Source organism: Daucus carota, chromosome 1 (genome assembly GCF_001625215.2).
Source record: "Daucus carota subsp. sativus chromosome 1, DH1 v3.0, whole genome shotgun sequence".
NCBI classification, from domain to species: Eukaryota; Viridiplantae; Streptophyta; class Magnoliopsida; order Apiales; family Apiaceae; genus Daucus; species Daucus carota.
In genome coordinates this window covers 41,604,362-41,628,407 of record NC_030381.2, presented here as the reverse complement: position 1 = coordinate 41,628,407, position 24,046 = coordinate 41,604,362, and the positions used below count along the sequence as shown (strand labels likewise).

The 24,046-nt window shown below is 34.7% G+C and overlaps 4 protein-coding genes and 1 pseudogene across 9 annotated transcripts; 2 read left to right on the top strand and 3 right to left on the bottom strand.

The window, feature by feature from the left end:
• Positions 1 to 447: 447 nt before the first annotated feature.
• Positions 448 to 12,420, bottom strand: LOC108204362 (beta-fructofuranosidase, insoluble isoenzyme CWINV1). 6 transcript variants are annotated; one of them, XM_064084505.1, is made up of 16 exons: positions 12,030 to 12,420; positions 11,511 to 11,568; positions 10,652 to 10,709; positions 10,483 to 10,544; positions 10,107 to 10,248; positions 9,789 to 9,984; positions 9,276 to 9,368; positions 8,364 to 8,509; positions 3,181 to 3,344; positions 2,720 to 2,919; positions 2,543 to 2,551; positions 1,606 to 2,459; positions 1,362 to 1,520; positions 1,020 to 1,258; positions 829 to 919; positions 448 to 744 (listed from the first exon to the last, which is right to left on the bottom strand). In XM_064084505.1, the coding sequence occupies exons 10-16, from the start codon at positions 2,883 to 2,885 to the stop codon at positions 550 to 552; spliced, it is 1,713 nt and encodes a 570-aa protein (XP_063940575.1). In that variant the 5' UTR covers positions 2,886 to 2,919; positions 3,181 to 3,344; positions 8,364 to 8,509; positions 9,276 to 9,368; positions 9,789 to 9,984; positions 10,107 to 10,248; positions 10,483 to 10,544; positions 10,652 to 10,709; positions 11,511 to 11,568; positions 12,030 to 12,420; the 3' UTR covers positions 448 to 549. The 6 variants fall into 6 exon arrangements, with proteins under 6 accessions (XP_063940575.1, XP_063940567.1, XP_063940564.1 ...); XM_064084497.1 differs by lacking the exons at positions 8,364 to 8,509; positions 9,276 to 9,368; positions 9,789 to 9,984; ... (3 more) ...; positions 11,511 to 11,568; positions 12,030 to 12,420 and adding exons at positions 4,589 to 4,670; positions 5,198 to 5,335; XM_064084494.1 differs by lacking the exons at positions 8,364 to 8,509; positions 9,276 to 9,368; positions 9,789 to 9,984; ... (3 more) ...; positions 11,511 to 11,568; positions 12,030 to 12,420 and adding exons at positions 4,589 to 4,670; positions 5,184 to 5,322.
• On the top strand, positions 5,218 to 6,726 carry LOC108204364 (uncharacterized). The gene is made up of 2 exons (XM_064086514.1): positions 5,218 to 6,282; positions 6,358 to 6,726. Exons 1-2 carry the CDS (start codon positions 5,218 to 5,220, stop codon positions 6,724 to 6,726), a joined length of 1,434 nt encoding a protein of 477 aa, XP_063942584.1.
• Positions 12,421 to 12,936: 516 nt separating the features above from the next.
• LOC108204365 (beta-fructofuranosidase, insoluble isoenzyme CWINV6-like) lies at positions 12,937 to 15,216 on the bottom strand (annotated as a pseudogene).
• A 3,288-nt stretch (positions 15,217 to 18,504) lies between these two features.
• LOC108222837 (uncharacterized) lies at positions 18,505 to 20,323 on the top strand. Its single transcript, XM_017396766.2, has 2 exons — positions 18,505 to 19,692; positions 19,790 to 20,323. The coding sequence occupies exons 1-2, from the start codon at positions 18,637 to 18,639 to the stop codon at positions 20,180 to 20,182; spliced, it is 1,449 nt and encodes a 482-aa protein (XP_017252255.1). The 5' UTR covers positions 18,505 to 18,636; the 3' UTR covers positions 20,183 to 20,323.
• Positions 20,324 to 20,354: 31 nt separating this feature from the next.
• LOC108209610 (phosphoenolpyruvate/phosphate translocator 2, chloroplastic) lies at positions 20,355 to 22,979 on the bottom strand. Its single transcript, XM_017380607.2, has 9 exons — positions 22,486 to 22,979; positions 22,270 to 22,392; positions 21,960 to 22,112; positions 21,728 to 21,813; positions 21,544 to 21,628; positions 21,255 to 21,377; positions 21,035 to 21,112; positions 20,757 to 20,886; positions 20,355 to 20,654 (listed from the first exon to the last, which is right to left on the bottom strand). The coding sequence occupies exons 1-9, from the start codon at positions 22,870 to 22,872 to the stop codon at positions 20,578 to 20,580; spliced, it is 1,242 nt and encodes a 413-aa protein (XP_017236096.1). The 5' UTR covers positions 22,873 to 22,979; the 3' UTR covers positions 20,355 to 20,577.
• Positions 22,980 to 24,046: the final 1,067 nt, after the last annotated feature.

Here is a 24,046-nt window from a genome sequence, read left to right as displayed (position 1 = left end):
ATCCAGACATGCCTGGCCAGAATATATGTGCCTCAGGCCAGACGGTGTTTTGCTAGATAAATCCAACATAAATTTTATTATAAAAAATAAAAATTGGGACCAGAATCATGTCGTACTCGTACCGAATGAATAAAAAGTATAATGTGATCCGCAAGTTGGGTGGCTAAATTTTTTATAAGATGATCATTCATGTGTAATATATATGCCACTGCCCGTGTGGTTTGGCTTGCCAGGCGAGTTATAATTATTGTAACGAGGTTGGTGCGTTTGCCAACCAGACAATTTCGTTTATTGACGTGCGAGGTTGTTAAGACAGATAATTTATATGCATTCTGATTTCTTGAATATATGCATGTCAGCTAATCGAGAGTTCCGTCAAATCAGAGCTCTATACCAGGTTGAGAATCAGTCCATCAAAAATATTTAGGTGTTCGAGGAAGGCCCCAATTAGGAACTTATGCTATATTTCAACTGAAAATTTATTTGGTACAGAATGATACGATTAAGTTTAAGACAATTATCTGCTGTTCTTGCTCTGCGATACTAAACTTAAGATCCAATGTTGCTTACAAATGAGGCCTTGTTCATGCTATATGCATTCAAGCTCGAAACAACGACATCAAGGCTTCCATTGTTGAATGCATACACATGAGCTTCTCCATCAATAGCAAGTGTTGGATAAACTCTACTTGTAATGCAAACTCTTCCGTCTCCTCCAAAACTCTCTATAACCGAGTGATCAATCTGACAAAAATTCATTACTATATGTCAAGACAAAAAAAATGTATTAGTAATGATAATTCGGATTAATATACAAACTTAATCTACCAAGCTTCTCAGTGAAATTGCTTCATGTCGCGGATCTTTGTCAACAAAAGCTCCATATGTAGTTTTATCAACTCCTTTCCTCAGAGAAGACCTGTAATTGAGCTATAAACTTGAGCGTTTTTTAATTTGCATTAATAAAGTCCGACTGCTGTGTTGTTTGAATGTCAGAAAATGGATGCTCAAAAACGAACCTGCTCTGATCACTACACATGAGCACAACATATCTGTTACGGTCTCTGAATATTCTAAAGAAAACTGCAGTATGTTCTGTTAAGTCTTTTGTAGCGAATATCAATAAACCAAAAGGCCCGACTTTGCTGCTGACTGCAGCGCTTTTTTTGCTACACAGTAGCTGGGGATCAACTGAGTGTGTGTCCATCAGTTCAGCATCTTTCAGGTTTGGTAGTTTGAAAGAGATCTCTACATCAGCCTTTCATTAAAATTAAGAATCGGTATCAGAAGTTACACTCTAGTTTATATTGCAAAAGAAACCGGAAGAGTGAAAGGTGTACTGAAAGTTGAATTTTATGTACTTGTGAAGCTGTTATGCCTGGAATTTCAACTAATGAACTTCCTTCAAGTTTCTTGTCTTTAAAACCGACATGCTTTCTGCGCAGTCTTTCAATTTCTTCTACTGGCCACTGAATTAGCTGCCTTCCATTTTTTGAAAGGTAGATAGCACGGGGAATCGACTGCAGAACAAATTTAAATATAAAAAAAGCATGAATTTTTCAAAAATTCAGAGAGTTATTGAAATATGTAATGAGTAAAGATTACCTGAATTCCAGACCATCCTTTCTTGACATCATCTGCAGAACTATCAGACTCATTTATCCAGCCCCATAAGATTCTCCTATGTTTTGCACTATCAAAAAAAGTTTTTGATGCATAAAACTTGCCATAATCATATCTTAAGTCTAATCTAAGGTTCCTAAATCCTGTCTCAGGAGTAAACTTCTCAACGTCAGGCATATAAGTGCCAAGTGTATAGTAGTCGCGAAACTTTATACTGGCTTTCAATACATACTTGTACTGAGGACTTCTACTAGAAGTCTCAACCCCTTCTCTGCTATTAGTAGATATAGGATAGAAATCTGGACACTCCCATATACCAGTGTTTGCTTCTGAATAAAGGGGATGATCATACATATTCCACTTCTTAAAGTCATTACTCCTGTATAAAACGGCCAATCCACGGTCACTCTTCAAGCTACCGACAAGTACCCTCCATTTTCCATCTTCGCCTTGCCAAGCGGTAGTAGGGTCTCTAAAATCATCTTTATTGACACCATCAGGCCGCATCATTATAGGGTTATGAGAATACTTTTTCCATTCTCTAAGAAAAGGGTCAGATAGATTTTTTGGCATTGCCATATTTTGAACCTGCTGATTCTTAATATCAAGCCCAGTGTAAAGAATCACAGGCTTTTGTCCAGGAAGAATTGTAACCGAGCCAGACCAGCAACTCTTGGCGTCAAAAGCATTGGTCGGATAAAGGGCATTGTTTAGATGAACCCAATTGATTAGATCATATGAAATAGCATGTCCCCATACAATAGTTTTACCAAACACAGCACCATAAGGGTTGTGCTGGTAGAACAAATGGTAAATTCCTTTGTAATACATTGGACCTGCATTAGCATTTATATAACTAAAAGTCAAGTTAATTCATATGAATAACAGATTACTACATATGAATAGAAACAAAGCATACCATTAGGATCTGTATTGTCCCATGTATTCCACCAGATCATCGCATCAGAGTATAGAAAAAAAAAGGAAAACAAATTTACTCAAATTCAAAATTAGCACAACAAGTACATCAAAAAGAAAAGGAAGAAGAACGTAGCTACGGGTGAGTGAGTGTGTGTGTGTTTTTGTGAAGCAGTACCATTCAACCAGTTCTTGGGAGCTTGAAAGTGGTAAGATGTTCTGCTCGGCTGTATTGCCTCTCTTGTAGCTTCAGGCTGAAGATACTGATGGGAGGCATGAACTTCATTCCCACCACAAAGCAAAACAAAGAAAAATCCTAAGACTGGCAATGTATAATTCCCCATATTTCTTAAATCAAGACAGTCGTGTACTGACTAACTGGACAATGTAGATATTTATAGTTATCAATGCGGGTCAAAAAATACAAGGCAAGGTAGATACTTATAACCATCAGAGTGAGTCATACTGGAGCACTGATATTATGAAGTGAAGTAGTCACTAATGAGAGAAAAAGTGTAAGGGGGACACCTAAGGTTGCCAAGTGCCTAATATCTAGGCAATATATACATTGGTGACACCTATAAGTCACAACTCACAACTGAATAATCCATAATTATGTTAGGCCACACTGCTACTTACCTGTAACAACTTCCATTTCTTTTCTGAATTCACATGCATGCCAACCTTAGGTATCACCTGCAGAACCTGGACCATGTGGACCGACTAATCTGCGTGCTAATAAGCAATACGCTGATATGCATGTGTGAGCACTGTGAGAGATATGCTGGGCCGCGCAATAAAGTCTGTAATTAGGTATAGTTATCAGCTGCACTGATGAGAAAAACTAAACATGACACTACAAATTCTCCTGTTTGGAGCTTTATAAAAGTGCATCCACTATAAAATTTGCAAGTCGTTTGCTTGTGTTGGAATTCTGGGCCAGAACACCATGGACCATGCATGTAGATGCCCAGACTCAGTGGTATCTTACATTCTTACGGCACTTTCAGATTTAAAGCATAAACATGTTGTATTGGAAAATGCCACGTACACGAAAAATGGCTATGAAATAGAACACATAATGAAGTAACAAGTATTCATGAACACTTCAGTAAAGACCTATCAGGCTGAATAATCTTGACTTATGATCAAGATTATTTAGAGATTGAGGAGAAGATCTAATGTTGTCAAGGAGAGTATTACTTTGGATATGATCAATCACGACGAAATGATTCAAGTTAGAGAATCAATTGCAGAAAGTTTGAAACAACCATAGTCTGAAACAAGGATTTCACAGACAGAATGATGTAGACAAGTAGACAGTACAAATTCGTGGAGTATTTGGATCAAATTATTTAGCTTTCTCCCCAACATTACCGTCTTAATATGAAGTTAGTCGTTAATCCAGCTCTCTAATGCTCTGCAAATATCTATCAGTGATTATTTTCTTCAAAACTGTTGGGTATTTACTGTTAAGAAGGAATTTGGTGATAATAAATTTGGAGGTTGCTCGAAATATGAAAATAGGAGGTTTTTAGTTTTTGGTTGTTTGGGGCTAGACTTGAGAGTTGACTCGACTTTTTATATGTGTCATATCCTTTTTCAAGATGCCTGCATAGGGATGAAGTCAACGCAGTTATGTTAGCATCAGGTTTTTATCTCGAAGATTGTTTAAAGATGTATTTGGATTTAGTTTATTTTATCTTTTTATCATATCCATGTTAGGATACCAAATTCGGATATCGATGTGACATATTGTTTGTAATTAATTAGAGATTATTCCTCGTTTCAGAGAAAGGAAATAATTAACTTGGGATAAGATTAATTAATACTTCCTCCGTTTCAAAATACATGTCCATTTTAAAAAAAATTGTTTCAAAATACTTGTCCACTTCAATTTTCAATGTAAATTTATATTTTCAAAATCAAATCTCCTCACTTTTCTTAAACTATGTGATTTTTAGAAACTGAACATGTAATTTGAAATGAAGGGAGTAATAGATTATTATTAGGAAATTTGAAAGATTATTGAGCCCATAACATTTACCTAACAAAACTTTTGCTCTGCCTGAGGCTTAGCTTGGACACCCATGAATCGTAGGAGCAGAGCAAATGTAATCTCAATGTACCTGTAAAATATTTCACCGAGGCAGTCAAGTTGAGATAGATTATACTTAGTCATGTAGGCTGTTGTTTAATGTTAGTGTAGATCCAAATGTAAGTGTTGACTTGTCTGCATTTACAATTTTTTGGTTGGAAGCAAGCAAGATAGAGAATTTTTGGTTCGACAAATATAGTCATCCATAAGAAGATATTTTCAAAACATTGGCTATATTTTTTATTTTTGATATACCAACTCACTTTTAGCTAAAGGTTTTTCATCGACTTGCTCTGAGATTTTTTTGCAGTAATGTTTTGAGAACTCAAATTCAGTATAGAAGATTCTTCCCTAATGATGTGGCGGTTCCAGTTTTTTTCCCCCTTGAGAAGACTTTTTGCAAACAATCTAAAATTTCTGTCTACTTTTAAAGCTTCTTAGGAAATAATGAGAGATCCCAAGATCACGCAAATTCTCTCGTGGGAAAGCAATGCAGTAAAAAAGCAAGTAAAGATGATCCACACCTTGAAGATTTTAAACTCACCAAATATTTCATACCATTCAATTTGTTAAGCACCATGACCAAAGAGTTATCCTCTCAAGCACTTGCAAGAAAGCCCCAAAGGCCTCCTCCCTCCCTCAAGTTCCAAAAATTCTCACTTTACCTTCTAGTCACCTGTGTCACCATCTTTGTTCTCTTCAAAATTCAATCCCTTCGAACCCCATCATCTACACCGGCTGCTTTGCCACCGTCTTTCCCTACATGGACTTCATTTCCATACTGGCAAAATCTGATCAGTAAGACAGAAATAACATTAAAAAGCTGCACAAAGAAACTAGATTCCACAGCTACCAAGCTCGAAGAAAGTGTCACATTTCTCCCCCTAAAGGACCTCAGATACGCGCATGTGGCCCAAGACGGTCACACATGGTTCATGAGCTCCATGTATGACACACATGAGAAAGGTGAAGCTCAATACCAACAATTCCCTTCCAATTCCTCTAAAGGCAGAGTACTATGCATAAAAGGTCATGATAATCACGACGGTGCATGGAACTCGTATGCACTGGCATGGCCCGAGGCATTACCAAGAAATGCTACTCTCATGAAAGGTCTTACTTTTATATCAAACAATTACTACACTTATGATAATATATGGCATGGTCTATCAGCTATGGTACCCTTTGTTGCATGGCATATAAAGAATGAGTGTGCTACACCATCCCGGTGGATTTTGTATCACAAGGGGGAACTTCGGTATAAAATGGCTGGTTGGTTGAGGAACTTAATGGAGGCTACATTCTCTGAGACCCTAAACATTCAGACGTTTGAAGGTTTTGGCGATGATGAACCGCTTTGCTTTGAGAAGGCCGTGGTCATGAGACACAATGAAGGAGGAATGTCTGGAGAAAATTTAATGCAAGTTTATGATCTGGTGAGGTGCAAAGCAAGGGTACTTTGTAATGTGAGCCTGGAAGATAGTAGTGAAGGTAAAATCGGAATGACCCTACTCATGAGAACAGGGGGAAGGTCTTTTCAGAACGAATCAGAGGTGGTTCGGATCTTTGATGAGGAGTGCAAGAAGGTGGAGGGTTGCCGGATAATGGTTGCTCACTCTAATAATCTCACATTCTGTGAACAGGTCAGTGTTTATTTTTCACTCTAAAAAACAGGAAGAAATCATATCATTTTAAACTATAACAATTTAATTTTGCAGGTTCGGCTGATGAGTTCAACGGATATTTTGATATCACCACATGGAGCTCAATTAACTAATTTGTTCCTGATGAATAAAAACAGCAGTGTCATGGAATTCTACCCCAAAGGGTGGCTAAAACTAGCAGGGGTTGGCCAATTCGTCTACAAGTGGATGACTCTCTGGTCAGGGATGAAACACCAGGGCGCCTGGCACGATCCTGATGGTGATCAGTGCCCATATTCTGAGGATGATCGTCGTTGCATGTCTATTTACAAGGACGGAAAAATTGGTTACAATGAGACTCATTTTGCCGAATGGGGGAGAAATGTTCTGAATGAAGTGAAGAGGAAAAAAACAGAGGAGGCATCACAAGGAAGATCAACTTAAAGTCATCAATGTATGTGTGCTTGAAATTCATCTGTTATTCGGGTTAGTTACGAGCAAGTCCAATAGGTTACCTATCTCATCACCTTTTTAATAATAAATTTGAGAGTGATAAGGGGAAAAAGGAGGGAAAACATAAAGAAAGAAGGGTAGAGATGAATTTTTTATTCATAAATATTAAATAGGTAATGGCTAGAGATTACCTAAAAATAGGTAATGGCTTGAAGATTTGAGGATGTGCTAGTGATTTAGGTAACTACTAGGATAGTGTTGGAGTGTCTCTTTTTGATACATTACCTAAATATGAGTTTAGGAGCTCATTTAGGTAACCCAATTAGACTTGCTCGAACATGCTATGTTAGCATGGTTCAACTTTATCCAGCCTGGAGAGCAACTACTAATTTTTTTGCTTCTAGATCTAGAACAAAGTCTATGTTTTCCATGTTCTTTGATCTGATTCACATATTATCAATTTGTCGAATTTTCATTTAACATTAGAACTGCCCCCATTGTCACAGGCATCAATAAATCACGCGCATGGAAACATCCCTAGCTATATATTCTTAACATGTTGATAATCATGCTTAGATATTTATTACCATCCATTAACAAATCAGTATAGAACTAAAATTCGTGAGTTATTGAAACACAAGCTTTTGATGATAGAAAGGAAGCATCAATTACTTGAATTTTTCTGAAATTCAGAAAGTTAATGAAATATGTAATGAGTAAATATTACCTGAATTCCAGACCATCCTTTCTTGACATCATCTGCAGAACTATCAGACTCATTTATCCAGCCCCATAAGATTCTCCTATGTTTTGCACTATCAAAAAAAGTTTTTGATGCATAAAACTTGCCATAATCATATCTTAAGTCTAATCTAAGGTTCCTAAATCCTGTCTCAGGAGTAAACTTCTCGAAGTCAGGCATGTAAGTGCCAAGTGTATAGTAGTCACGAAACTTTATACTGGCTTTCAATACATACTTGTATAGAGGACTTCTACTAGAAGTCTCAACCCCTTCTCCGCTATTAGTAGACTAGTATGTTTGCCCGCTCCGCGGGCTTTACAATTAAATTCTTTATCCAATATTAAGAAAAAATTAAAATTATTTGTTTTCGAAGTTTTTCCATTTAATTTCTTTATTTTATTTATTTTGATAGAGAAACTTTAAATAATTTTGTTTTATTTAAATAACATTAAATATTTAGTTAATATATTTTCTTTCATTTTTTTTGTTTTTTCGCGGATGATTTTTGTTTAGTGAATAGATTGTTGTTTTTGAATTTGGAAAAATTATATTATATGAATTGTAAAAAAGAAAATATTTTAAAGACAAAATAGATTTGGTTTAGACAAATTTGTTGATATACTCCTCTTCAGTTTTGTATTTGACATCAGGATAAAGTGCTGAAGCCTCCACACCAAATGAAGGTTCAATCTCAAAACTGGTTTAATCTCCCTTCACAAATGTAGAATGACCGATAAATAGCAGCACATTGATCCGAATAGGGGATTCCTCATAGAGTTTAACATAAAGGACAAAAAAAACTTTGTAAACAACTTTGCCAGGATCATAAGATAATGATCAATTATTATAACATTGTGAAGCAAAAAAAATTTAAAAAACCCCTCACCTTCAATGTTCTTCAAGACTTGCTCTGGTCAATTATTATAATAATGTCAAGCAAAAAAATTTGAAAAATTCCTCATCTTTAATATTCTTCAAGACTTGCTCCTCTGGAACATATATCTTCTCAAGAGTTTTGCCCATCTTTTTCTCCTAAAAAGACAGAAAATCATTGAAAAAAAATGTGTTGTGGGGAGGCCTCACATAGAGAATTTTGTTCAAGGTCCTCGGGTCATCTACAACTTTTATAGTGTAGGTGCAATGTCTTTTTACTTGTTAAATGCCACTACATTCAGACCAAAACTGGTGTTGAGCCTTATGCAATTTTCTAATGAAGCTTTTATAGTGTAAGCATTTAGAAAGTATATATGTTAAGTTCGAAATGGTTCAGTCGAGTGAAGGATATTTTGCATTCTATACCTTTGAGCATACTAAAAGAAAAAAATGGAAATTTATATGCAATTAGCATATTCTTCCATTTATTTCATACGGAAAAACATACCTAATCAACCAATATCTACTATGCAAACTTATTTGTGCAGATACTGTGAATTCACAACTCCAGGGAAATACAGATAGCACAAAATTGTAGGTTTCCAGTAGTTTTCATGTTATTAAATTGGGGCAAATTCTGTAAAGAAAATCCTTTAACATTTTCCTAACATTTTTCTGAGTGGAAATCCTTGAACACTTTCCTAACATGATAAGGAATTAAAAAGGACTGGAATTAATATAATTAAAGTGAATATACTGTAAAATTATTTTTGTAATTAATTTACAAATAATCCAAAAAAAAAACCTTAAATGGAAACCTTAATATATTACCCTCATAAAATTCATCCAAAAATAAACTCGAAGGTCCCCGGCTTGTGCCTTTGTATGATATATGCTTCTACACAGAGTCTAACAAAAAGCATACCTGGTTAGAATTGCATAGCATTCATTCAGAAAGTGGGCAGAGTTCCCCTGACAATGAAGCAGGACAGAGTCTTACATATTTCTTCCCAACAATCTGAAAACCAAGAAGTACATAAAGACCACAAACACAAAAATGTATCACTTTAGTGTAATTCCAGACAGGATCATATATTGTATCTGGGCATAAGAATTAAGTTCATCCATGTAAGAAGCGTGTTCAACAATCAGTTTGACCATACTAAAGAAAACAAATGAAAATTTATATGCAATTCAGCCTGTTCTTCCCTTTAGTTCATACTGAATAACACATATAATGCAGATCCTGCGAATTTATAACTCTAGGCAAATACTAAAAACACAAAATTGCAGGTTTTCAGTAGGTTCCATGTTAGTTATTAAGTCATTGTCAACTGAAGAGAAATATATATATATATATATATATATATATATATATGTTTCATGCTGGTATTTGCTTTAATGATTATAAAAAAAGTGAGACTGCAAACTGAAGTACCTAGCTTACAGGTACCGCAAGATTCTATACAACAGCTTATAAACATCAGAGGATATGCATGCCTGATCAAACAATGGATGCTGAGCTAAATAAGTAGGGGAAGGTGAAGTACTATCATTAGTCTGAATCCTCCTGAGAAACTCAGAAATGTGATTAGTTCTTGCTTCCATTTTGTGCTTACATAGTTTTTTCCAACCTGTAGGTACATAAAGCATATACATAAAGTAGTTATAGTAAGGCTCTGTAGTTGATCACAAATAAAACTTCCTCAACTAAGCCAATGAAAAGGATAAATGACATATATTAATTAATATATACATACTTGCGGAACCCCAACTACCATCAAATAAAAGCCCTTAACTGGATGATCAGCTAGCGACATTTGTTCTGCTGGTCCGCTCATATTTGGCATAGTCATTCTCGAGTTGTTCAGTGTGCTATGAATGTACTCAGCCGTGGTCTGATTCACAAAATTTAGCATTGTTGAAACAATGAAAATGCTAGATCATTTTTTGTAATAGAATTAATGTTGTAAATTCAGAAGCCTTTATTGATACGATTATACTCTTTTGTGTGCCAGGACCACTATATCTTCTAATTGTTTTGGGACTGAGACATTTAAGAAACTGAATTGATTTCGCCATTGCTTCTCGACTGCAGAAGCATCAGCCATTTCAAAATTGGTGGAACTTACCTAGCCTGTTCAGCCTCTTTCTCCCACAACCATCTCTTGACCTTCGTGAAATCAAGTAATACCTAAAAGGAAAATTTTGTGCTTGGTTAATCAGTGTTTGATACATATATAACCAAAAAACTGCTTCAGCATTTCAAATAAAGAAAGCTATAAATTGAAGGTAACTAACAGCTCGTCAATTCTTTGTTTTGGAAGCCAAGATTTCTTTGTTCCCATTTTTGTACTATCTGCAGATACACAGAAACGTTTTACAACCACTACTGCAGAATTAACATGCAAAGATAATATACAGATGAAATCTATCAACTCAAACGAATTCTTAGAAAAATCAAAGCAAGATCTCTTTTTAAAAAGTCATATAGAGGAATATGGGTGGTTATCAACACAGAGCTGAAGAGAGCAGACCCAACTCATATGGCCAACTCTTCAAATAGCATGTACCAACTCTTTTATAAAATTAGTGGATCACTTTCAAAAGTTGTCCAGTTTCTAACTTACTACTGATTAGAAGATTTTTAATGTCCTTGACAGTCATTATAAAAGATTTCTAACTTGCTGAAGTACGAAATCCTGCTATAAGCATCCTCTTACTTAACGGGATATATATTGGAATTTGGTGTGCAATGTCGCTGTGAGCCTGTGACTAAGTCCCTGATTGTGATAGTAAGTCCCAGATTAAACTTTTTTGTTATTGCGATGATTGTGATAGGCACATGTGGATTAAAAACCTGGACCATTTCTATCTTCCAATGAAAGACACACATCTAAAACAGGCCATTGGGCAGAGATGTACACCGGTGTATAAATGCATCGATAGCTTGTCTTAAAATAATTCAATGAATTAATAATTTCTTCTGAAAAACCGCCATACATTATGTTTATAAATTAAGTAATAAATAGGCATGCAGCAAAACTTTACAACAGGAAGTGCAGGACATTTTTTAAACGAAGAATTAATACAATGAATGGAGTCATTTGGATTAGACTAATTAAAGAGCAGCAAAGAACTAAACAGGAAGAAGCTTTACCTGCCACAATTACAATTAATTTTGAAAGTTTGACATGTATTGGATGATTTCCCAGAAACTGCAAATTAAGGGAGACAAAATTTGAGTCAATTTATTTAAGATATCCATTTACAACCCATATTCCCGATAAATGTTATTTATGTTAACAATGAACATAGCTCTACTGGAAGTATCAGACTTAAAGTCTTATAAAGTAATTATAAAATATCAAACACAAAGATCCCTTTTAGATCTTTTATCAAACATGTACACTGCAATAAATTTGTAAATGTATTAAAATCAGACTGTGCAAGATATATTACCAACAAAATAACGGAAATAATAAGACTATACTATACCCATCCACTTGAGTTACAAAGCTCAGTGTACTATTACAATCAACGTGGCCAAATTCAAACTGATCTTGACCTAATAACAGATATAGGCAAACCACACTAATTACAGGAGCAAACAACACATACATAACAAAATCTATACAAATTATAAAAGGAAGAAAGGAGATGGGTCACAAAAAATTACCCAACTCCTATGCCGGCGACTTGAGAGGGCTTCTTTCTAAAGAATCCATGTATTACAACTGAAAAACTATATAAACGAAGAAGTGATACAATGAATGGAGACAATTGGATTACAATGAAAAGCGGCGAAAAACAAAATGGGATTAGAAGCTTTACTTGCGGAAGGAGTTAAATTTGAAAATTTTGAATGTAGTAAGATGATTTTGGAGGAGAGAATCGTAGAGAGAGGGATGGGCAACACGTGGAGCTTTGGTAAGGGAAAGGAAGGTGTGGATGACACCAACGTATACATACGGGTATTGTACATAAGTGTTTCTGGAAATACAACAAATACACATGGGTGGAATGGTCATTTCAAGGGTAAAAAAACAACAGCCTTTATAATATAGATAGATATAGGATAAAAATCTGGACACTCCCACAGTGGCGAAACCAGGAGTAAAATATAGGGGCTCAAACAGTATTGCATGGTTCACGGGTCGTTCGGGTACAAGGTACGAGGTACGAGGTACGAGATCGGGTACATAAAACGCTAGTTCTTGTGAATTGGGTCCGATGACCCGCGAATCCGGTTCGCGATTCGATATCTTGATCCTTTCTCTAGTGTCTTTTCTTTTATTTGTATCATCTTCCCAACTCCTTTATTTTCTTATTTCTTTTACTAAAGTACGTTTCTAAAAACAATTTCAATCAAGATAGTGTCAAGTTATTTTTCTTTCTATATCGCTTAAGTTAAAGGTGGATCGCCAAAATCAGCGAACTCGAACATGATCCTTGGCGATCCAGGTCGAAGAGAAATCGTGTTGTGGAACATTATATATTGATACTTTTTATCTGGAGTGCAAGAGCATTTTTTAAGATTATACAAGCTCCTAGAAGAGGATACATGCACATTTTAATTATGTGCAAATTTTTTTGAAAACAAGTGAATATCATAACTCACAATTCACAAATGTAAAAATTTAAACAACAATACATCATTCGTTTTCTTCTGGAATAATGAACAATATGTCGCGCTTATCCATCACAAACCCTAACATCAAATTATGTTCATCAAACAGCGGAACCGTGATGTTATCGAACATCACTTCCTCAGATTATCTACCACTCAATTGTTCAAAGTTCAAACTCTGATTCTTGAGAAATCTGGAACCCCCAATCAACAATCTCTGTATACACAATCACAACAGATTCAAACAGATTAAAGAATAACAATTTATCAAAGAATCAATCAAAATATCATACCTTGAAATTTGAAAAGCAAGTCCCTGTTTATGATATTTATAATTCAGCGGGAGCTAAAGAAAATTATATTGATCTCTATAATTCAACAGGGGCTATAAAAAAAAATTACACTGTTTTTTTCGAGTTAGGGAGCTCTAGCATCCTCTAGCCCCCCCTCTGGTTCTGCCACTGCACTCCCATATACTTTGCTTCTGAATAAAAGGGATGATCATACATACTCCACTCTTCAAGTCATCGCTCCTGCATAAAACGGCCAATCCACGGTCACTCTTGAAGCTACCGACAAGTATCCTCCATTTTCCATATTTGCCTTGCCAAGTTACCAGTAGGGTCTCTAAAATCATCTTTATTGACACCATCAGGCCGCATCATTATAGGGTTATGAGAATACTTATTCCATTCTCTAAAGAAAGGGTCAGATAGATTTTTTGGCATTGCAATATTTTGAACATGCTGATTCTTAATATCAAGCCCAGTGTAAAGAATCACAGGCTTTTGCCCAGGAAGAATTGTAACCGAGCCAGACCAGCAACTCTTGGAGTCAAAATCATTGGTCGGATAAAGGGCATTGTTTAGATGAATCCAATTGATTAGATCATACGAAATAGCATGTCCCCATGCTATAGTTTTACCAAACACTGCACCATAAGGGTTGTGCTGGTAGTACAAATGGTAACTTCCTTTGTAATACATTGGACCTGCATTAGCATCATGGTTGCTAAATGCAAATCAAAATTACTCAATGCAAATCAGAGAGATTACGTTGTTACCCTTTTCATTTTCTGTGCACGTATTACTCCTGCTCACTTAATATTCTGTGTAATCGTTTAATAAGCATTTAATAACCTATACCTGCTCACCCAATCCTTGTATACTTGTGGCATGGATTAACTTCTTTTTATAATTTATTCTAATTTCATTATATGTGAGAAGTAAAATAAAATTATTATTAAAAAATTAAATCGTCATACTTATTATTATTCTTTGTTAATCTAAAATAGCCTCATCAATTTGTTTATGACCTGACTATATGTACATATATAATTTATTATTTTTATATTTTCTTATTTATATATTTAATCATCCTAAAAATATTGTCGTTCTATTATCTTCAAAAAAATTATATCCATCCTATTGAAAATTGTAAATTCAATACCCGCAATATCTATCTACAAGAAATAACATGTTAAATAATAACATAATTTATTCTTTTCTTTCTAGCTTTTTATTTTTATTTTTATATTTTACTATTTTAGTTCGATATCAAAGATATTTTCTAAATAATAACATAAAAAATAAATATATATTATTATGCGACTTTATATATATGTGAGCCTTTTAATATCTTTTTATGTATTTATATTTTATTATAATGAAAATATTTCAATATATGATTATAAGTGATTTAACGTTAATGCTGAGTCAAGTATATATATACATCTTGAACTGAGAGTCGGTGGAGTATCTTGGACACAGAGTCGCTAATACACAGAAGGATGCATTTTACACTGGGGAAGCGTTTATTAGGATTTCATCATTTAATGTACAAAAGGATATAAATGTAATATACTAGTGTGTAGAAAGTAAATTTGATTTGCATTTAGCAATACCCTAACTAAAAGTCAAGTTAATTCATCTATACTATACTATAATAAGCCTTTTGTTTGGCACTGTACTTTTTTACTATAACTCTACAAATGTGGAGTCTATTAGTATTACTCCCTCCGTCTCTTAATACTTTTCCTGTTAATCATGTGCGCGTTTGCCAACACACATTTCTTATCTTTAATATTTTTAATTTCGTATTAGTATTAAATATAAAAATTTCACTGTATTAAAGTACTCATAAATACGAATCAAACAAGATCACTAATGACTATATTTTATCTTATAAATTATGTATAAATTAGTAGTCAATTGCTTACAATAAACAGTGCAAAAAGTCAAAACAGGAAATGTTTTTTGGTACAGAGGGAGTATATTGTTAACCAGTTTCAAATACTAAAAACACTCCTAACAATCCATTATCATATAATATTTCATTAAAAAAATTATAATGATGTTATATATAAAATTATAAATATACAATTTTGAATATTTTCTTTTAACAAAAACTTTCATAAATCTCTTTTTAACTTTAACATGTTCTATTTTAATATAAACACGAATATGGAGTCCATTAGTATTATATTGTTAAACAGTTTCAAATACTAAAAACACTCATAAAAATACATTATCATATAATATTTCATTAAAAAAATTATAATAATGTTATAAATAAAATTATAAATATACAATTTTGAATATTTTTTTTAACAACAACCTTCATATAACTCTTTTTAACTTTAACGTATTCTATTTCAAGATAAACACGAACCATTACATAACCGTTTCTAACTCTAATCTTAAAAGTTATTGTTGTCAAAAAAACCAAGATTACAAAATTATGTTGAAATTCGATTGATTAGATTATTGAATCTTTTAAAAGTATTACACGATCGGTTATGTTCGGAAAAGATTTGAATTTTCTGATTTTTTATATTTTTAAATCTACGTGTACTAAATTTGGATTATGTACTAATATCCTGATATGAAAATATAGTCAGTTGAATAATATAATTTAATTAAAACTCAATCCATTAATACTAAAATATTAATAAAATGACGTTAAAATTTAATATATAAATAATAAATTACGATTATATATCCGCCCGTGCTTCGCACGGGTTAAAAGTTAGTACGAATAAAAGATTACTACATATGAATAGAAAGAAAGCATACTGTTAGGATCTGTAGTGTCCCATGTATTCCACCAGATCATCGCACCAGAATATAGAAAAAAGGGAAAACAAATTTACTTAAATCCAAAATTAGCACAATCAGATAGATAAAAAAGAAGAAGAGGAAAAAGAAGTAGCTACGAGTGAGTTTGTGTGAAGTAGTACCATTCAACCAGTTCTTGGGAGCTTGAAAGTGGTAAGATGTTCTGCTCGGCTGTTTTGCCTCTTTTGTAGCTTCAGGCTGAACATACTGATGGGAGGCATGAACTTCATTTCCACCACAAAGCAAAACAAAGAAAAATCCTAAGAGCAGCAATGTATAATTCCCCATATTTTTCAAATCAAGAGAGTCGTGTACTGACTAACTGGACAATGTAGATATTTATAGTTATCAATGCGGGTAAAAAAATACAAGGCAAGGTAGATACTTATAAGTTATAACCATAAGAGTGAGTCATGCTGGAGCACTGATATTATGAAGTGAAGTAGTCACTGATGAGAAAAAAGGTGTAAGGGGGACACCTAAGGTTGCCAAATGCCTAATATCTAGGCAATATATAAATTAGTGACACCTAGAAGTCACAACTCACAACTGATAAATCCATAATTATGTTAGGCTACACTGCTACTTACCTGTAACAACTTCCATTTCTTTGCTAAATTCACATGCATGCCAACCTTAGGTAAGTAATGTATCACCTGCAGAACCTAGACCATGTGGACCGACTAATCTGCGTGCTAATAAGCAATACGCTGATATGCATGTGTGAGCACTGTGAGAGATATGCTGGGCCCCGCAATAAAGTCTGAAATTAGGTATAGTTATCAGCTGCACTGATGGAAAAAACTAAACATGACACTACAAATTCTCCTGTTTGGAGCTTTGTAAAAGTGCATACCCTATAAAATTTTCAAGTCTTTTTTGTTGTGTTGGAATCTTGGGCCATAACACCATGGACCATGCATGTAGATGTCCAGACTCAGTGGTATCTCACATTCTTACGGCACTTTCAAATTTAAAGTATAAGCATTTTGTATGGGAAAATGCCATGGACACGAAAATGGCTATGAAATAGAACACATAATATAGTGACAAGTATTCATGATCACTTCACTAAAGACCTTCTTCTACATATCTTGATCTTGATCACAAGGTTGCTCATGAAAAGGCAAACTATCCTTGTTTAATAGGCTCCTTTCAGTTATTTACGTCTCCTCCGGATATGTTGTCGGAGACCCTTATGAAATGGGTTATGTTAATGAATTCAGTTTCTTTCAAAAAAAAAGAGAAGAAGAAGTCATTAATAAGTTTAAATTATCAAAACAGACATTTTAAGCTCCAAGCTGTCACGTTAGGTAGCATTTCGAATAACTTGCAGAGAGGAGTTTTTTCTCCACCATTTCATAGTATACGATGATATTATCAAGCAAGTCGATGATATTATCATGCAAGTCGCACAATATATTACTCCTTGAGACAACCGTAGTCTGAAACACGGATTTCGCAGACAGAATGATGTAGACAAGAGAATACAAATTATTGCAGTTGTATTTGGAGTATTAGGATCAAATTAATCAGCTCTCTCCCCAACATTTCTGTCCTAATCTGAAATTAGTCATTAATCGAGCTCTCTAATGCTCTGCAAATATCTATCATGATTATTTTCTTCAAGACAGTTGGGTATTTAACAAAAATTTTGCACTGCCTGAGGCTTAGACTTGGACACCCATAAATTGTAAGAGCAGAGCAAATGTAATCGCAATGTACAAGTAATAGTAACAAAGTAGCTTCAGTTTGAAGCTGCTAGTTTCACTTTTGTATTAAATTCAGGCAATTCCATGTGGTTGTTGCTTTCTTGCTAATGCCCGCAAAATATTTTGGCCAGGCAATCTAGTTGACATTGATTAAACTTAGTCATGTAGACTGTTGTTTAATGTTAGATCCAAATGTAAGTGTTGACTTGTCTGCGTTTACAAATTTTGGTTGGAAGCAAGCAAGACAGAGAATTAAAACTTCAATACCAATCAAGTCTTCGTTCAGTGGTATATCCCTCGCTCCCTTTACAAGATATCAATGGTTTGAACCTCGTCAAATACAAGATTGAGTGTGTACTTGTGTTTGATTATATAAAAAAAGAGTTAAAACCTCAATATTTTGCCCTAAATTAGGACTTCATTTCACATTTGAAAAAAAAGGACATTTTAACATTAATATAAGAGAGAATTGAAGCTAGATTTTATTAGTAGTAATTACAAAAAATTTAATATTTCTTTTTTCATGTACTTACCTTTGTAAGATTTTTTATTTTTTTTGGAGTAATGCTACAGAATCCAAATTCGGTATCGAAGATCTTCCCAAATGACGTGGCGGGTGCTCTAGCTTTTTTTCCCCTTGAGAAGTCCTTTGCAAACAATCTAAAGCTTCCCCTGATTTTAATGTGAAGCTTTTGGAAATAATGAGAGATCCCAAGATCACGCATATTCTCCCATGGGAAAGCAAGGCAGTAAAAAAGCAAGTAAAGATGATCCATGCCTTGAAGATTTTAAACTCACCAAATATTTCATACCATTCAATTAAGCACAATGACCAAAGAGTTATCCTCTAAAGCACTTGCAAGAAAGCCCCAAAGGCCTCCTCCCTCCCTCAAGTTCCAAAAATTCTTACTTTACCTTCTAGTCACCTGTGTCACCATCTTTGTTCTCTTCCAAATCCAATCCCTTCGAACCCCATCAACAACACCGGCTGCCTTGCCACCTACATGGACTTCATTTCAATACTGGCAAAATCTGATCAGTAAGACAGAAATAACATTAAAGAGCTGCACAAAAAAACTAGATTCCACAGCTTCCAAGCTCAAAGAAAGTGTCACATTTCTCCCCCTAAAGGACCTCAGGTACGCGCATGCAGCCCAAGAAGGTCACACATGGTTCATGAGCTCCATGTATGACACACAAGAAAAAGGTGAAGCTCAATACCAGCAATTCCCTTCCAATTCCTCGAAAGGCAGACTACTATGCATAAAAGGTCATGATAACCACGACGGTGCATGGAACTCATATGCACTGGCATGGCCCGAGGCATTACCAAGAAATGCTACTCTCATGAAAGGTCTTACTTTTATATCAAACAATCATTACAATTATGCTAATTTATGGCATGGTCTATCAGCTTTGGTACCCTTTGTTTCATGGCATATAAAGAATGAGTGTGCTACACCATCCCGGTGGATTTTGTATCACAAAGGAGAACTTCGGTATAAAATGGCAGGTTGGTTGAGGAACTTAATGGAGGCTACATATTCTGAGACTGTAAACATTCAGACGTTTGAAGGTTTTGGCGATGATGAACCGCTTTGCTTTGAAAAGGCTGTGGTCATGAGACACAGTGAAGGAGGAATGTCTGGAGAAAATTTAATGCAAGTTTATGATCTGGTGAGGTGCAAAGCAAGGATACTTTGTAATGTGAGCCTGGAAGATAGTAGTGAAGGTAAAATCGGAATGACCCTACTCATGAGAACAGGGGGAAGGTCTTTTCAGAACGAATCAGAGGTGGTTCGGATCTTTGATGGGGAGTGCAGGAAGGTAGAGGGTTGCCGGATAATGGTTGCTCACTCTGATAATCTCACCTTTTGTGAACAGGTCAGTGTTTATTTTTCACTCTAGAAAATAGGCATATATAGACCATAGAGATAAAAGATCATATTATTCTAAACTTTATAACAATTTAATTTTGCAGGTTCAGCTAATGAGTTCAACGGATATTTTGATAACACCACATGGAGCTCAATTAACTAATTTGTTCCTGATGGACAAAAACAGCAGTGTCATGGAATTCTACCCCAAAGGGTGGCTAAAACTAGCAGGGATTGGCCAATTCGTCTACAAGTGGATGACTCGCTGGTCGGGGATGAAACACCAGGGCGCCTGGCACGATCCTGATGGTGATCAGTGCCCGTATTCTGAGGATGATCGTCGTTGCATGTCTATTTACAAGGATGGAAAAATTGGTTACAATGAGACTCATTTTGCCGAATGGGGGAGAAATGTTCTGAATGAAGTGAAGAGGAAAAAAACAGAGGAGGCATCACAAGGAAGATTAACTAATAGTCATCAATGTATTTGTGCTTGAAATTCATCTGTTATTTGGGTTACTTACTTAGAACATGCTATGTTAGCATGGTTCATCTTTATCCAGACTTGGAGAGCAACTACTAATTTTTTTGCTTCTAGATCTAGAACAAAGTCTATGTTTTCGTTGTTCTTTGATATACAGTTCATCTAATATTCTAGACATTCAAAGATTATCAATTTGTCTGAATTTTTTCTTCCACATTTTACATTATTACATGCATCAATAATCATGCATGGAAACATCACTAGCTATATATTTTTTAACATTTTGATAATCATGCTTAGATATTTATTACCATCCATTAACAAATCAGTATAGAACTAAAATTGGATGCTCTAACTCCTCTTGTGAACACCAGGTAAGATGAAGATGTTAATAGTTGATCATTCAATTCATGCATTCTTTGGTTTTGGCTTGATCAGCTTTGCTCTGGAGTACATGAAGACTCCAGCTAAAGCCAAACTCGTTCCTGAAAATTAAGCGGTGGTTCAACATTTTCAAATAAAGAACACTGAAAAGATATGAGGAATAATGAGATAGACTGAAAAAAAACAGGGGAAGGTAGCTTTACCAAGGGCATTTACAGGAGAAACAGGCGTCCGGAAGAAAATAACTGATGCAACTATTAACACAACTCTTTTCACACAATTTGCCACTGCATGTGTCACTGCTGATACCTTGTGTAGTATCATATATGAAATCTGCCATATACATATATTACATGTGAATAACAAATTAATTAACAGTTTCCCCCGCATAAATGGCCAATTCTCTGAATAACTAGAAATTACTTGGGTAAGGTTGATTAGCATTCTTTTCTGAAAGAAGCATAAGTGTCAAAAATGTCACCTGTTGATAACTGTGGAAGCATATCCCAGTAAAAATGGCTTTGAGAAGTAAATCCTTCAGATTTAGCCCCTGGTTTGTCTGGAGGATAACCACATAAAATTCAAACAAAGATAAACCAAATTAGTTGATCTTCTGAGTAGACAATGGAAGGAAATAAATACAAATGGAGTTGATCTTGAATGTGGAATAGATGCAAGTTTTATGATATTAATAGTCTTACGGTATACTGCTGCAGGTAGGCAGGAGTAAACCTGACGCCCTCAGTTAGTATTGCAGTAGGTACTAGTAGTGCAAAAGAAATTATTGTCATGAGCGAGAAGAGATTGATGTTGTCCAGACCATCCTGTTCACGTATTTTGTAGCAGAAAAGACGCGGAATGATTAGGGTGTAAAACAGAAAGGCAAATGGTATGTAATAGTTCATCACTTGTGATTTTTGAGAAAAACTTTGTGTGTTAATCAAATAAATGAAAACATATATCTTCGGATAGCTAAGTTTCAGAACTAACCTTATCACGAATCATGAACATTTTGCTAAGCACATTACGTGATTGATTAGTGACATTGGAAGCCATTGCTGTGCTAAAGCCTATCCTGCATCAGGAAGAAGAGAAGGCGATAGGACTGAGGATCAAGTCGTTTGGGATATAGTATTATCTGTGAAATTAACAGATACGGAAAGGACTTACATACCAGTTAAATGAAGTGTCAGTCGTTGATGCCAATGCCACACCACCTACTATAGGCACAAGAGAAGAGACTACCCACAGTGTTGGTCTCTGCCTAGCACAGAATGATTAAAACTCAAAGTTAAATGGATTCTTACTAATAAAGATTATAAAAAATTAAGAACTGTATTTTCTGTTTCCATTGTCCTATAGTTTGGTCAGTGCTCACTCGGGGCAAGATGAAAGTAAACACAAACCTGGGCTAAGAAAAGGAAGGAAAGCATGACAGTGAAGAACGGTTCCATTGCTTTGATGGTGTGAGTGAATGAAACATTAACTTTTCCAAGACTAATGTTAGTCAGTACATTCCCAATTGTATGAATTAAACCCAGTGTCAGGACCGGAACAACCTGAACACACACAAATTTAACTCATGAAATACAAGGAAACTTAATCTTCTTTGTTCTAAAAGGAGTACAAAAATTTTGATCTAACCCTCAGACCCTTGTAAAAATTTTGATCTAACCCTCAGACCCTTGTACATGTATTATGTATAGACTTAACAACCTGTGATCTCTTCAGCTTCGGTGTTGGATGAAGATTGAAACCCCACATTATGAGAACCATGAGCGTCCCACACCCGAATTGCAGTGCAGTTAAGGTTGCTGGATATGGGAAGGCCTTTAGGACCTGCAGAATTTTGTATAAAAAACATTAACATATATTCATCATAACTAAAACAAATGAAGAGAATATTAATAGATAAGCCAGCAGAAAAAGAACCTGTTTGTTGTAGATATTGAAGTAGATGTTGAATGAATACCATAGTCCAAACATTACTACAAGTTGCAAAGTGCTGGCCCAGTCACTCTTTATGGCAGCGGCTGCTGCTGCCACCACTGCATTCTCCTCTCCTTCTTCTGAAACAGCTCTCAGCTTTACACTATATTTATTCAACAGCGTAATCGACAACAAGTTCCCATTGCTGCTAAGATTGCTTCTCAAATCTGTGCTACTAGTCCATCTGAGTTTTAGAGGCTTGTTTTGGCTACTGAAAATGATATCATTGCCACTATTCCATCTGCTGCAGTTTTGGTATCTGGGGACATAGGTTCTGTGGAGTGGAGTTGAAAGAGCAACATTCGAATTTGCAGCACCAAATTTGCCCATAATGGAATGTATTATTAGGCAAGAATAGGGTGGTCTCTATTGTTTTGAAAATTGGTGGTCAGTATTATAACAGATTGGAATTTGAATGTATATTGTTTTGGAGACTTAGACAGGTGTGTGTGCTGCTGCCTCTCCTTGACTTTAAGAAACTACTCGAGTTACAGTAACATAATTTGATAAAGTTTCTTGGCAGCCTTAAATTTTAAATAGAACTTTAAGGGAGGATTCTACTGTTCTCTCTCTGACACTTCTCTGAACCTATAATTCTAATATTAATTTTTAAGAGTTTTTTCTAAATAAAAATATACTCCCTCCGTCCCCGTGAGTAGTATACATTGGGGGACGGGGACGCGGCGGCACGGACTTTAATGCTCCTGTAAAGTGTAGTTGTGTAATTTATTTTTAAAATTTTCTTTTTCTGAATTAAAGTTTGGATGTTATATTTTTATTCAGAAAAAGAAAATCTCAAAAATAAGTTACGGAACTATATTTTATAAAAGCATTGAAATGCGTGTCGAACAGTTAAAAAGAAACGTATACAATTAAATGGGACAGAGGGAGTAATGATTAAATTTTTATTAAAAAAAAATTAAAAATAAATTATAAAATTATAATTTAGAAAAGTACCGGAGTGTGTGTCTCTTGACGGAAGAAGTAGGTAGGGTTGCTACCAATAATATTATATTTATAAAGACAAGGTATAAGTTCAATATTTTTCAACTATGTACCGCGAATGTTTCATAAACTTGAAATTTGAAATAAATTAGAGGCTTAATTGTGTGACTCTACTAGAACTGATATTTTATTTCAAAACTTAAATTATTGTCAACATTGGACAAAAGATGTAAAGACAAATGAAGTACACCATCTTTTCTTTCTTTTTTTCTTTTTTGAAAAACTCTTCTCTTTCTTTTAAAACACAGCACGAGTCATTTCATGTATTGTACTTTTGCATGTCATACTCCATTCATCCTAATTCTTTTCGCTTGTTTGATTTTTTATGGTCGACCAAACTTTGACCCATAATAATTAATTATTTTTATATGATTTTTAAAATCCGAAACATACATCTTAAAGTAGAACAAATGTAGATTTTGATAATATATTTTTTATAATCTTTTTCAATAATTTAATATATATAAATTTTAGTTAAAGTTTGATCAATTTGATCCTA